Source organism: Pseudophryne corroboree, chromosome 4, assembly GCF_028390025.1.
Source record: "Pseudophryne corroboree isolate aPseCor3 chromosome 4, aPseCor3.hap2, whole genome shotgun sequence".
Lineage (NCBI taxonomy): Eukaryota > Metazoa > Chordata > Amphibia > Anura > Myobatrachidae > Pseudophryne > Pseudophryne corroboree.
Window position 1 is genome coordinate 476,825,933 of NC_086447.1, and position 15,859 is coordinate 476,841,791.

A 15,859-nucleotide genomic window follows, 5' to 3' on the forward strand; every position below is an offset into this window, starting at 1 on the left:
TTTGGAACAAATCCGCGGAGGCCTTAGAACCCTGTGGTTTCAACTACAAAACAGTGTTGTGTTTTCACTTTCCTGCCTGGGCTTTAAAGTAGTTTAACCTGTTTAAGGTGTATAAGCACTGTTAAGGTGTACGCACTGCGGATACTTTGTATCGCCAGTGCTACTTAAGGTTTAAAGGTATAACATCATTACAGTACTTTACTATTAAGGGTTTAAAGTGTAAGCATATCATCACATTATATCGTTAACAAGGTTATCAATTGTGTGTGCGCTCGCTGTGTGTTCTCTGTACACTCAGCGCGGCCTGTGTACGTCAAGTACGTACCACGTGCGGGGCTCTGTACGCAAATAGCGTACAAAGTGCGTAGCACGTGCACGTAGCCTAGCGGCCATAGCGGCTCAACGGTAATTGTGTACTCAGGGGTATAGCTTTGCGGTCTAAGATAATATCAGCATTATCACATCAGACACCCGTCCTGCAAACGCTTGGACACGCCTGCGTTTTTCCAACCACTCCCAGAAAACGGTCAGTTGCCACTCACAAACGGCCTCTTCCTGTCATCTCCCTGAGAACGCCCGTGCAAATGGATTCTTCACACAAACCCATCGATGAGCGGCGATCCGCTTTGTACCCGAACGCGCCTGCGCATTGCGGTGCATACGCATGCGCAGTTTACACCTGATCGCAGGCTGTACGAAAACGCAGCCTAGTGATCAGGTCTGAATTAGGCCCACTAATAGAAGACAAAAAAACTATTCTATATTTACTAAATATGTAAAAGTCTTGGATGGATGCATCTTGTCAACCTGCTGGACGATACAGCTTTATTGTGTTCTTAATTATCCTTAACAGAAGGTGTTTTGATATAATATACTGTATATATTTTATATAAGCAGAAATAATGTATTTCCCCATTCCAAAGTATTAAAGCATTACTAAAGAAACAAACTTGAATAAAAATAATTGAGTTCTACTACAGAACAATTGCAATTGAGATTACAATTAACTTCCTGTTTGATGACCTTATAATAGCAGTATGCAAATGTTCCAGTCTGTGAAAACCAAACATTTTTGCAGTTTTCATTTAATTAAATCTGCACTGAAAAGCTGCAATAGCTTTAGTATTCATGTTTAACCATTATTTTGATATATATATAGCTAATTGGGTTCTCTTCTGCAATGTTTATCAGTCTAACAATCTGCAATTGCTGCTGGGATACATTATCTTTGTTGAGTGTCTGTATGTAGCCAAGAAATGAAAAACATTTCAGGAAAATATTACTGCATTTATAAATTGACAGTTCTCTCATATGACCTAATCTTTCCTTTTCTAATTTTAAGTATGAAAATTACTCATTAGTCTTGTATTTTAACAGGTACTATACGGTTTTGCATCCAGACATATGATTTTAGATTCTTCATAAAATGAATGTGTACTGTAGGTTTCTGAACAATGCAGAAAAGTTTACATGTTCAGAAACTAAGGCAGTAGGTAGTTTGCTTCAGGGCAATCATTAAAATGTGCTAAGCACAATACTGCATTATTACCTCCCTTGACATGCTTTGATTTGGAATAGAAAGAATTGTTCTGTGCATGGAAGTTGTTTATTCGTCAGTCTGCCCATAAAACGACCACTCCAAAGTAATGTGTTCACATCAATTATCCTCTCGATTTAGTATGACTTAAGCTTGGTGCCACTGCTCTTATCTTTTCAATTAAAGAGCCTTCATGGCTGCAGACTTAGCGGTTTATATGATTTGTGATCTTGGGTACAACATTAATGGTGTGCAGTAGGAGTAAAAAGACACAAAGCACATAATTTGAATATTGTGCCAGTTTATCAAAGGCAATTTATAAAATACTTTATTTTAGCAAGCTCATTTGTACAAAAATACATTTGAGATACATTATACAACAACTGTATAAACAAAATAGACCAAAAAAAGGTATAATAAACAAGAAACAACCAAGAATAAAAACGTAAAACTTCACGGTCCTCTTTCTTAAGACGGTTGTAAAATGAAAAACAGATGAACTGCTTAATAAGTTACATGGAAACCGAACTACTGCAGCATAATAAAAATGAATATAAACTGTGAGGAGGGTACATTGTTGATAGCAGAATGGTATGATTACAAAACAACTCACTTTTACAACATATGTACACTAAAATGTTAAACCCACAGAAGATACACAGTAACAGCTGTAGATTTTACTTTTTTTTTTCCTTTAACGCACATCCAACACACATACTTCATCTCTGAATGAGCCTTGATAAAAATAATAAAACAGAATAAAAGCAAACTGACACAGTGTTTTAACATACCACATGAAGAGAACACATAAAATATGAAACGCTGAAAAGCTGTCTTCATTTGTACCTTGTTTTCCCAGCTGTAATTGGAAAGGTATGAAGCACCAGTGAAAACTATTTTGTTCTAGCTTTTCAAATCACATCCACACAAGCACTTAATCTAGAAGAAAATAGATACTTTACACATCTTTGAAAGTCAGCCCTGCCTATGGGCAGTATCTAGCCTGTTTTCCTCTTGACAGTTTTCTAAATTGCTTCTGCCACTCTGAATTGCGCATCAGTAGTCAGATGAGTTTTTCTTTCCTCATTATGCCATTGTGTAACCATAGCTTCCGCAGTGCAATGCCACAAGAAGCCTGTCCTTAAGGATTTCCTTACTTGGGTATTCAGGCAACTTAAGCATATTGATGCTGTAAGACACAAAACAACAAAGCCAGCATTACATATAAAATTGAAATCGATAGTGGTGGGTTCTGAAATACAGAATATCTTCTGGATTATAAAAACACAAAACAAAAAAACTTATTGACTAGGTAGTTTGGATTCTGCATTTTCATATTATCATTTTGGCAATTAAATCAGTACTCAATATTTTAGACTCCATTAACCAATACATGTGATGATCCTTCTCTGTCTCCACATGAATCCTCTTGTCACTGTTCTCTACCCCTTCCACTCTCTCACACAAACCTATTCATCCTCCTCCTTCTCATCATCACAACCCACTAACCACATTTCATCATACTACCCCCTCTGTTAGTCTTTTGTTTTTGCCTTCTATAGCAATGTGTTACTATAATTCTTATAATACACAAGTTTCAATTTGAAACCTCATACAAACTAAAGCTGTCACTTATGAATTTGGCACTTTCAACTTCATTGTGTGACAAATGGTGTCACTGATCTCCAAATATATGTTTGTTTTTTTCATATATTCATGATACTTGTGTATTGCAATTCTGAATTCTGAAAAGTCATGGTAAGAATTTTATCAAAGTAAGAAGTTGTGTGAGATTTAAAAACAGTCTCACAGATCATATGGTTCTCAGATGCAAATTGCATAAATGACTCCCTGCACTAAGGACGTTGAAACCTCAAATCACATACAGTGTGTTCAGGGGCAGATCCGATGGGAAGAAGACAAGGGCAACTCATAACCCCAACCCCCCCCCCCCTCAATAACACTCTTCCCTGCCTCCTACCGTGGCACATCAGACATGGAGAAATCAAAGACTACTGCTGCAATGAACTTCAGTTAGAGGACAGTCTAAGGGGCCGATTCCTAATTTAGAGGTCTAGCAATTTTGCCATTTCGGAGAAATATTCCTTAATGGTTATAAAACATATTCCAATATGTGATTATTATTTAAAGCAGATAATTATATTCAGATTTTATGGGTCATATTCAATTGGCCACAAAAACTTTGTATTAAAAATAAAAAAATATTTTTCATTTTAATAAATACTTTAATTACATTAACGGTGCATAAACTAATAAAAAATTGATTTGGAGGAAATTTGAAGCCTTATTTTAACCACCATAATGACATGTAAATATTAGCCCTAATAAGCTAATTTTAAACTTCCAATTGCCTAATTAAGGGTGTCCAATGGGTTCTGAAGAAAGTCCAGACATTTTTAACTTACAATAGGGATTTTTCCTGACTTTGCACCTGCTCCAAGTTAGTGAGAAATAAGGTATGTTAATTCCTATTGAAATTACCACAGCTAAATTTCCACTATGTTTGTCCGGGATTCGTGCAGTCAGAATACAGGAATAGGAATCCTGACACCGGCATTCCAAATAGGTTCACCAGCCGGGATCCCAAAAGAGCAACCGCCAGGCTGCCTGGGAGGTAAGCCACGGGGAAAGGGGGTGGAGGTCAGGTTTAGGCTGTGGGAGGAGAGGATAGGTATAGGCAACCCCAGGGAGGGTTAGGGTTATGCTGCGGTAGTGAGTTATGTTTAGGCTTCTAGAAGGGAGGGTTAGGGGGCCAGTGGGGGAAGGTAAATATACTTACCTTCCCCTGTCAGGATTCTGATCATCGGGATGTCGTGGTTGGTATTCTGACCGCCGGCATTTCAATCCTTACCTGTTTGTCCTTATACTCTAAAATCAAAGAAGATCTGATACAGGTAAGCGTTAATCAAGTGCTAATGAGAAATGACAGTATGAATTCTTATAGTCTCTGATGTAATTAATATGTTATTTCCCTACATCAATGTATTATTGCTTCTGCTCCATGTTTACAGCATTGTGAAATTATTCTAACAGTGTCCAATAGAAATCACTGAGCCTTATTAAATAATTGATAAAGGGGCAAAACCACAAACTTTTAAAGATTGGATAACAATCAAAAACAGGACACGCAACTCATTCTTATGATTCTGTTGGTGCATGCATTGCCTCTCTTCAGGATGCACCTGGTGTCAGCTGACTAAGTATTCAGTATGCACCTGGTGTCAGTTGACATTAACAATCCATCAGTGTCTTCCTGTGTTTTCTGTTCCTTAGGCTCTCTGTGTACATGCAGCTCTGCAGGTGCACAGGGTTTGTAATTCGAGTTAACACTCCCACCCTGGCTTTCTTCATTGGTTAGTGTGGCTGTTATAAACCAGCCTGCTGAGTTCTCCCACGCCGGTTATATTGTTATTATTTTCCTGCCAAAACAATCTGTATTGCCTGGTGTCTTTAGTCCAAGCTCCTGTTCATACCAAAAGCCTGGTCTGCCTGTTCAGGTAGAGTCCATAGTCTGCTAAACATTACTTCCTGCTATTCCTCGCTAAAGACTATTCAGTATTCCACAGTCCAGCCTGGTTAACCACTTCTGTGCCACTCTGCATCTGCCTGCACCTCCAGCATTTATTCTCTTTCTCGTAATTCACCTGCCAAACATTATAATCAGGAGTAGTATGCTCAGAATGGACCCTGTCTTGTCAAGTCCAGTCCAGATCTCAGCCAGTCAGACTCAATTCGCAGATCCAGTTCCGGGTCTTCTGAGCAAGCTGCAGAACTTAGAGTACAAACGCTGATTTTAAAGGCCTTTTTAGGAATGTCTTCTTGTGTGGATGTGCTGCAGCAGCAGATTATTCCAACCTCTCAAAGTGTCCTGGATGCAGTGAATCCTTGCCATAATTAGCCGGGTGAGGACAATTTTGTTGGTACATCTTCTTGCAACTGTTCCAGGTCCTCTCAGTCCCACAGTGGAGTGAATCCTGAGTGACTGAGTATATTGTTCTTGAAAATTGAACAGTTACATAACTTTTTTACTGGTATAACCCAATTGATACCAGAAATTTGGGGGAGTTTTCTGGACATTTATAAAGCTTGCTCTCAAGTTTCAGAGGCCAAGGGGACTACAGACTCTTGCTCACTCACTACTGAAGTTTCCAAGTCAGATCGGAGTGAAGGGAGATTTCGGTGTTACCTGCGACCCAGGCTCCCTGAAGCCGAATGCCAGCGGTGTATGGAGAATGGTCTCTGTCTCTATTGTTGAACACCTGATTAAAGAATGTTCGTTATGAAAGTCCAGAAATATGATAAACTTCAGCATTCCAGGGTTCAAGCTGATAAATCACTCTATGTTCTTCCACACTCCATTAATCCCAATAATGTTGCCCAAAAGAAAATTCATATTTACGATTGGAGTCCTGTGATGAGGAGCCCTAAACCCATATTTGGGAACCAGCAGGAGACGGTTAAGTCTCTCATCAATGGTGAGGTATTCACCGCCTGTGCCCCAGGAGGGGTCTCGAGTGCCAAAGCCCCAGGAGGGGTCCCTACTGCCCTAGCCTCCGGACCTGCCTGCCCTGGCCTCCGGGCCCGAGGACCTGCTGCCCTGGCCTCCGGGCCCGAGGACCTGCCTGCCCTGGCCTCCGGGCCCGAGGACCTGCCTGCCCTGGCCTCCGGGCCCGAGGACCTGCCTGCCCTGGCCTCCGGGCCCAAGGACCTGCCTGCCCTGGCCTCCGGGCCCAAGGACCTGCCTGCCCTGGCCTCCGGGCCCAAGGACCTGCCTGCCCTGGCCTCCGGGCCCAAGGACCTGCCTGCCCTGGCCTCCGGGCCCAAGGACCTGCCTGCCCTGGCCTCCGGGCCCAAGGACCTGCCTGCCTGCCCTGGCCTCCGGGCCCAAGGACCTGCCTGCCCTGGCCTCCAGGCCCCGAGGACCTGCCTGCCCTGGCCTCTGGGCCCGAGGACCTGCCTGCCCTGGCCTCTGGGCCCGAGGACCTGCCTGCCCTGGCCTCTGGGCCCGAGGACCTGCCTGCCCTGGCCTCCGGGCCCGAGGACCTGCCTGCCCTGGCCTCCGGGCCCGAGGACCTGCCTGCCCTGGCCTCCGGGCCCGAGGACCTGCCTGCCCTGGCCTCCGGGCCCGAGGACCTGCCTGCCCTGGCCTCCGGGCCCGAGGACCTGCCTGCCCTGGCCTCCGGGCCCGAGGACCTGCCTGCCCTGGCCTCCGGGCCTGCCTGCCCTGGCCTCCGGGCCTGTGGACCGGCCTGCCCTGGGCTCCGGGCCTGTGGACCGGCCTGCCCTTGCCTTGCGGCATGAGTACCTGCCTGCCCTTGCCTCATTGTTGTTACCCCTACCATTGGGCAAGTGAGCACCGCCAAGTCCGCGGTCAGTCTGCCTTGCCAGAGGTCCGAGAGGTCCCTACCTTGCCAGAGGTCCGAGAGGTGTCTGCCTTGCCTGAAGTTGTGCCTATGCCTGTCTTGTCCAGGATCATGTCGATGTCTGCCTTAGTCAATGGCTTTTCCCAAGGAGGCAAGACCGATGTCCAGATTCCAGAAGGGGTAGTTGATGGCCTGTCACCAAAAGGGTCATAAAACCCTGCAGCCCAAGGAGGGGTTCCAGTTACCGTGTCCAGTTCTGAAGCCCCTGGAGGGGCATCTGAACCGGCAGCCCTAGAAAGGGTGTCTGAGTCAACTTCTAGTATTAAACATTGTGCCTCAGAGTTGATTTCCAGTTTGAACACAGCTTTCCCAGATGTTATCCAAAATTCCTCCAAACACTATCCTGTCGCATCTGTTAGTTCCAGTTCCAAGAAAGATCTCCACTTTAATACTCCAGGGAATATTGTCTTTGAAGGAGATCTTGCTCAATTCCATGCCCTGGCTCGTCAGTATCTCATCTACATCGAATCAGATTAATCAATCAGCATCACTGATTGATGAATCTGATTTGATATAATAGATTTTTCTGAGTGCTCTGGGAGTCCTGCCTTTTCTGCCAAAGAACCATCTATTACTGAAGTCTGAACACCTTTGAGGAACCAGCGCATTAATAACTCTCCATCTCACAAAAACTGCAGCCTTTCTAAATCTTCTTCTAAACAACAAACCAAGTACATAACTACTGGCTGTATGTCATTTTCATCTCCATACAATTGGTCTTCTGAAAATTCTTGTCATTGGAACCCATCATCTGCTCAGTCTGTCAAAGTTTCATCTCCTGCTAAGAAAGCTGTGATTTAGCCTTGTGACGTTGACTCCAATTTGAATTATGACTCAGTAGATGAAGAAGCTCTGTTACTGGAGTCACCTGTAAGTTATGACAATGTCTTTATGCTTCCAGTGGTAAAACCTAAATGGTCCCTTAAGAAGACGCACCGTCGGAAAATAAGATTTTACTTACCGGTAAATCTATTTCTCGTAGTCCGTAGAGGATGCTGGGGACTCCGTAAGGACCATGGGGAATAGACGGGCTCCGCAGGAGATAGGGCACTTTAAGAAAGCTTTGAATTCTGGGTGTGCACTGGCTCCTCCCTCTATGTCCCTCCTCCAGACCTCCGTTAGAGAAACTGTGCCCAGAGGAGATGAACAGTACGAGGAAAGGATTTTTGTAAATCTAAGGGCAAGATTCATACCAGCCACACCAATCACACCGTATAAGTTGTGATAAACTACCCAGTTAACAGTATGAACAATAACATAGCCTCGGTTCAAACCCGATCAACTATAACATAACCCTTATGTAAGCAATAACTACTCTGCTCAAAAAAAATAAAGGGAACACTAAAATAACACATCCTGCTGCTGGGTTGTTGCCCTCCTACGGCCTCCTCCGCGTCTCCTGATGTACTGGCCTTTCTCCTGGTAGCGCCTCCATGCTCTGGACACTACGCTGACAGACACAGCAAACCTTCTTGCCACAGCTCGCATTGATGTGCCATCCTGGATGAGCTGCTCTACCTGAACCACTTGTGTGGGTTGTAGGGAGGTCATACAAGCACGTGGAGGCCACACACACTACTGAGCCTCATTTTGACTTGTTTTAAGGACATTACATCAAAGTTGGATCAGCCTATAGTGTGTTTTTCCACTTTAATTTTGAGGGTGACTCCAAATCCAGACCTCCATGGGTTAATAAATTTAATTTCCATTGATAATTTTTGTGTGATTTTGTTGTCAGCACATTCAACTATGTAAAGAACAAAGTATTTAATAAGGATATTTCATTCATTCAGATCTAGGATGTGTTATTTTGGTGTTCCCTTTATTTTTTTGAGCAGTGTATATACAAGTCTTGCAGAAGAAGTCCGCACTTGGGACGGGCGCCCAGCATCCTCTACGGACTACGAGAAATAGATTTACCGGTACGTAAAATCTTATTTTCTCTAACGTCCTAGAGGATGCTGGGGACTCCGTAAGGACCATGGGGATTATACCAAAGCTCCCAAACGGGTGGGAGAGTGCGGATGACTCTGCAGCACCGATTGAGCAAACAGGAGGTCCTCCTCAGCCAGGGTATCAAACTTATAGAACTTTGCAAAGGTGTTTGACCCCGACCAAGTAGCAGCTCGGCACAGTTGTAGTGCCGAGACCCCTCGGGCAGCCGCCCAAGAAGAGCCCACCTTCCTAGTGGAATGGGCCTTAACCGATTTAGGCAATTGCAATCCTGCCAAAGAATGCGCCTGCTGAATCGTGTTACAGATCCAGCGAGCAATAGTCTGCTTTTGAAGCAGGAGCGCCAACCTTGTTGGCCGCATACAGAACAAACAGAGCTTCGGTCTTCCTGATCCTAGCCGTTCTGGTCACATAAATCTTCAAAGCCCTGACCACATCCAGGGACTCAGAATCCTCCAAGTCCCGTGTAGCCACAGGCACGACAATAGGTTGGTTCATATGACAAGATGAGACCACCTTGGGCAGAAATTGAGGACGAGTCCTCAACTCTGCTCTATCCACGTGAAAAATCAGGTAAGGGCTTTTATATGATAAAGCCGCCAATTCCGAAACCCGCCTTGCAGAAGCTAAGGCCAACAACATGACCACTTTCCAAGTGAGGTATTTCAACTCTACTGTTTTGAGTGGTTCAAACCAAGATGACTTGAGGAAACTTAATACCACGTTAAGGTCCCAAGGCGCCACCGGAGGCACAAAGGGAGGCTGAATATGCAGCACGCCCTTCACAAAAGTCTGTACTTCAGGAAGAGAAGCCAATTCTCTTTGAAAGAAAATGGATAAGGCCGAAATTTGAACCTTTATGGACCCTAATTTTAGGCCCAAATTCACTCCCGTTTGAAGGAAGTGAAGCAGACGGCCCAACTGGAACTCCTCCGTAGGAGCAGTTCTGGCCTCACACCAAGAAACATATTTTCGCCATATACGGTGATAATGTTTCGACGTCACGTTCTTCCTAGCCTTGATCAGGGTAGGAATGACCTCCTCGGGAATCCCTTTTTCCGCTAGGATCTGGCGTTCAACCGCCATGCCGTCAAACGCAGCCGCGGTAAGTCTTGGAACAGACAGGGCCCCTGCTGCAGCAGGTCCTGCCTTAGAGGAAGAGGCCACGGATCTTCTGTGAGCAACTCTTGCAGATCCGGATACCAAGTCCTCTTTGGCCAATCTGGAACAATGAGGATTGTTCTGACCCTTCTGATTCTTATTATCCTCAATACCTTGGGTATGAGAGGTAGAGGAGGAAACACATAGACCAATCTGAACACCCAAGGTGACACCAGAGCGTCTACCGCAACCACCTGAGGGTCTCTTGACCTGGCGCAATACCTCTTTAGCTTTTTGTTGAGGCGGGACGCCATCATGTCTATCTGAGGCAGTCCCCACCGATCCGTGATCTGTGTGAAGACTCCCTGATGAAGTCCCCACTCTCCCGGATGCAGGTCGTGCCTGCTGGGAAAGTCCGCCTCCCAGTTGTCCACCACCGGGATGAACACTGCTGATAGTGCGCTTACATGGCCTTCCGCCCAGCGTAGAATCCTGGTCGCCTCTGCCATGGCCACTCTGCTACTTGTGCCGCCTTGGCGGTTTACATGAGCCACTGCCGTGAAATTGTCTGACTGAATCAGAACCGGTTTGTTCCGAAGCCATTCCTCCGCTTGGCGTAGGGCGTTGTATATGGCCCTCAACTCCAGGACATTGATGTGGAGACCAGTCTCTAGGCTTGACCAGAGACCCTGGAAATTTCTTCCTAGTGCGACAGCTCCCCAACCTCGGAGGCTCGCGTCTGTGGTCACCAGGACACACACACACACTAGCATTCAATAGTTTGGGGTCACCAAAACAATTTCGGGTTTTCCATGGAAATTCACTTTTATTTATCAAATGAGTTGTAAAATGAATAGAACATACAGTCAAGACTTTGCCAATGTTAAAATATTGATTTTTATTTGAAATAATAATTTTGTCCTTCAAACTTTGCTTTCGTCAAAGAATGCTCCCTTTGCAGCAATTACAGCATTGCAGACCTTTGGCATTCTAGTTGTTAATTTGTTGAGGCAATCTGAAGAAATTTCACCACACACTTCCTGAAGCACCTGCCACAAGTTGGGTTGGCTTGATGGGCACTTCTTGCGTATCATACGGTCAAGCTGCCCCCACAACAGCTCAATGGAGTTGACATCTGGTGACTGCGCTGGCCACTCCATTACAGACAGAATACCAGCTACCTGCTTCTTCCCTAAATAGTTCTTGCCTAACTTGGAGGTCATTGTCCTGTTGGAGGAGGAAATTGGCTCCAATCAAGCGCTGTCCACAGGGTATGGCATGGCGTTACAAAATGTAGTGATAGCCTTCCTTATTCAAAATCCCTTTTACCTTGTACAAATCTCCCACTTTACGAGCACCAAAGCAGCCCCAGACCATCACATTACCTCCACCAAGCTTGACAGATGGCATCAGGCACTCTTCCAGCATCTTTTCACTTGTTCTGCGTCTCACAAATGTTCTTCTGTGTGATCCAAACACCTCAAACTTCGATTTGTCGGTCCATAACACTTTTTTCCAGTTTTCCTCTGTCCAGTGTCTATGTTCTTTTGCCCATATTAATCTTTTCCTTTTTTGGCCAGTCTCAGATATTGCTTTTTCTTTGCCACTCTGCCTGGAAGGCCAGCATCCCGGAGTCGCCTCTTCACTGTAGATGTTGACACTAGCGTTTTGCGGGAACCATTTAATGAAGCTGCCAGTTGAGGACCTGTGAGGCGTCTATTTCTCAAACTAGAGACTCTAATGTACTTGTCTTCTTGCTCAGTTGTGCACCGGGGCCTCCCACTTCTCTTTCTACTCTGGTTAGTGCCTGTTTGTGCTGTTCTCTGAAGGGAGTAGTACACTTCATTGTGAGAAATGTTCAGTTTCTTGGCAATTTCTCGCATGGAACAGTCTTCATTTCTAAGAACAAGAATAGACTGTTGAATTTCACATGAAAGTTCTCTTTTTCTTGCCATTTTGAGAGTATAATCGAAGCCACAAATGTGATTCTCCAGATACGCAGCTAGCTCAAAGGAAGGCCAGTTTTATAGCTTCTCTAACACGCAAGCCTGTTTTCAGCTGTGCTAACATAATTGCACAAGGGTTTTCTAATCATCCATTTGTCTTCTACTGCAATTATTAAACACAATATACCATTAGAACACTGGTTGCTGGATGATAATTGATGGTTGCTGGAAATGGGCCTCTATACACATACTGTATGTAGATATTCCATTAAAAACCAGATGTTTGCAGGTAGTATAGTCATTTACCACATTAACAATGTATAGAGTGTATTTCTGTTACCTTCATTGAAAAAAAAAAACCCCAGTGCTTTTCTTTAAAAAAAAAAAAAAAAAAAAAAGGAAATTTCTAAGTGACCCCAAACTTTTGAACATTTGACAAGCTGCAGAACTCAGAGGCTGTACACAGTTATTATTGTGAAAAAAGTGTATTTAGATCATCACAACAATCCCAACGTTTCGGGGCTGTGGCGCCCCTTTGTCAAGGTGATACATACATACAAACAAAACTAACACCAATAAATATTCCATGCATTTTAAAACACTTGCATGTGTTCCTGCATGTGGAGTATTGATGAATGGGAATAGTGTGCCAATATTCAACAGGTGTTATCTTACCCATTTTCAACAGAAGCCACAGACCCCATAGGTTTCTATTGGGGATGAGAAGCGGTCAAATTTGCCAAGCTTCAGAATGCGATGTATTCCGGAGTTTTGCCCCGGTAGCTAATGCCATCTGAAGATTGTGTGATTGTGCTGTAGCCTATGGGCTACATTCTGCCAAAATTACCAGGAGAGGGCTTTGGCGTAATGGCTGTCGCACATGCATAGTCCACAGAATGCTCATGCGCAGTAGCTCTGTGGGGTCCTGATATAGAAGTTGAATGATTGTAATAGCCATCAATTCACTTCTTACACATTGCAGGGGCCCTATTGCTTTGAAAAGGGGAGATAAGAAACTTCAAATATCAGGTCTAAAACCAGTTACTTGAGACATATGCCCCACTGTGAGAAAACAATTGTATGAAATAACTGTCATGTTACTTAGCTGACACTACGTTCTCACAAATTACAATTAAAGCAGCCATGATGACACACAAAGTAACATTATTTGTAGCAGATGCCTACAAGTCATTAATTATTAGATGTATTTTATAGACCTCTTCATTAATTGTAGTTCCGCAGGGTTATTTTGGGATGATTAGCAGAATTAGTGATTTATAGGATGATTATCTAATCACTTAATCTATTAAAGTCAAATTAAACTGTAAAACACAACTTCTGAAACACTCCATACAAAAAAAAGTCAGAGATCAAAAATCTCTAATTGAGTAATAGACATGGTGAATCTATGAAAAAGAAAAAACCTTATTTAACAAATCAGTATTGGAAACTGGTAAATGCAAGACAAGCAACAAGGAATATGTATTATATATGGACAGTCTATAAATGTACAGGCATTCAAATAAATGTTTTGTGCAAGAAAGGCAAATGTATATCACACATAAAACTATGAGTGCATGTTCAAGGTTAAAAAATAAAATAAAATATATGAATACAAACCAAAAAAAGAAGAAAACCATGCAAACTCAAATTCAGCACAAATTCATTAATGTATTACTGTAAATGAATGTTTGCTTTTACATATTCACTGAAATAAAGCAGATATTATTTCAAACATACCATGTGCTAGACGTTGGCAGCAGATTTGATGTGTATGCCACAGCTGCTATGGTGAAGTTCTGTAGCCCACTTCCACCCATGATGTAAGCAAAACCGCCATGAGGTACCCGGGAACTAAACAAAAATTAAAAATCATGGAATACTAGGTTTTTAAAGTCTGATACATAGTAAAAAAAAAAAAAAAGACAGTATATGCATTGTTAACATATATGTACATTATCACTTTAACTATCCACATGTAACATTCCACTCAGACCTCCTCATATGCATTTAAGACTACCACATACGCAATTCTGACTAACACATATAACCCCACATTCCCCTCCACCCCTCATGTTTAAAAAAAATACTTACCAGCACAGCCGGAGCATGCTAAATCAGGTTATCGAGCATGTGCTGCAATATGCACTGCACACTTTTCCCAGCCCCTGATTAGTGTTACTGCATGGTCACACCCACAGTATGGTGAGGATGACAATTTTGCGGGGGAATTTAATTATGTAGCATGACCACAATGTTTTTTTCGGGAAGGGCATATCACTATCGGCAAGGTAATCTTTGGCAGCAATTTTGGAAAAGGACAGTGCCTACCATAATAGGCATTTATATGTGCACTTAGTCTCTGTCATATAACAAAACAAAAAATAACTCTGCCTAACTCTGCAGGTGAAGGATAGTGGAGACGCTGGGGGAGGAGGGGGGGGAAGCACTGCCACTGACTTAGATAAAGACTGCTCCTACAAAACCCACCACATAGTAGTAGTTGTGATTAAGTGATTGCTATGAGCGCTTAGGCAGCAATACTGCATCTAGAGGAAAAAATTGTCACAGAGCAGGTTTGACTGAATTTTGGGTCTAAGAGTTGTTGGTGGATAGTGATGCTAGACACTGGAGAGTGTAGAATTAAAAATAATCATGGCTCGGAGGTTAAGAATGGATACCGAATTCCTCCAAATAACACACAGAATGTATAGCCCCTGGACAGTAGTATTAACACAAAAGTAGTTCAGCCCACAGAAAGACATCCTCCTATCCCAATGCCTTCACAATATCAAAAATCCCAGGCATCCCAAGCATATAAAACCTTTCTACCAAACAGATTAGGGACATACTGTAATTCACCTTTTAAAATGGTCAAATTAGAATCTGGTTGTTTTATATAGACTGTACTTCGTATGCTTTTATATTTGATTGTAACTCTTTCAAGATAGAGCCTAATAAATTGGGTGTACTATGCTGGGTCTAATGGCCCTTGGGTAGTGTTATTAAACATAATGTGGCGGACTTTAATCTTCAAAAAACAGAAAAAAAAACCTGACTTTTGTTCAGTACAAAACATAGAAGTACGATATACCTTGTCCCCCACCAGAGTTTTCTCACTAACAACATTCTCAATACATCCACAAGAATTACCCCAATTATTTATTTTATTTCTTCCAAGAAAATGAAAACAGTTGCTATTTTTTCCTCATAGGAGATTTCCACTGATACTGTATCTAACTAAACTTTGACCGACCAGGATGGGTGTTATTTAAATGTTCAAGAAATCTGCATAGCATGAACCTATGCCCTAAGGAAGACCCTTCTTTAGGTTATGCAAAAGTTATCTATAATGTAATACAAATATGTCGAGCTCCTAAGTGCAAAGGGGAGGGTGTCATCAGTCTCCCAGTGGGTCAAGGGAGGATGGGACTATAAATCTCCAAATTATGAGTAGACCAAGAGCACATTTTGAAGTATCAACTCTATATTAAGATCTCAACTATTAAATTATGTGTGTGTGTGTGTGTGTGTGTGTGTGTGTGTGTGTGTACACACGTGTGTTTAAAAATGATTCAAGTAGCACATCTTCATTTTAATTGATGTAAATCAATAACATTTCAGCTATTTTGCATAAACCGATAAAAAAAAAATGCTGGAGGGAGCTGTGCATAGAAAAAGGTAAGCAAGGAGTAAATCAGTAAGAAAGCAAGTGTCCAAGTTAAACAAAAATGAAATATGGATGAAGTGTGACTTGGTTTGTATGAGATTCTGGCAAAGTCTTTCATTTATCCGTATTCGTAACACTATATTGCTTCATAAACAATATAGCCATCAGAAATCAAGTCATTATTACTCTGAGGCGAATATACAGCAGG

General features: G+C 42.9%; 1 protein-coding gene across 2 annotated transcripts in view; it reads right to left on the minus strand.

Moving 5' to 3' along the window:
• Positions 1 to 1,821: 1,821 nt before the first annotated feature.
• The window catches only part of HACE1 (HECT domain and ankyrin repeat containing E3 ubiquitin protein ligase 1), a 185,466-nt gene continuing 171,428 nt past the window's right edge, over positions 1,822 to 15,859 (minus strand). For both annotated transcript variants that reach the window (XM_063917044.1, XM_063917042.1), the window contains exons 23-24: positions 13,722 to 13,835; positions 1,822 to 2,726 (exon numbers count right to left, since the gene is read on the minus strand). In XM_063917044.1, coding sequence (XP_063773114.1) covers positions 2,624 to 2,726; positions 13,722 to 13,835 — 217 coding nt within the window. In that variant the 3' untranslated portion in view covers positions 1,822 to 2,623. The remainder of the gene's footprint in view (positions 2,727 to 13,721; positions 13,836 to 15,859) is intronic.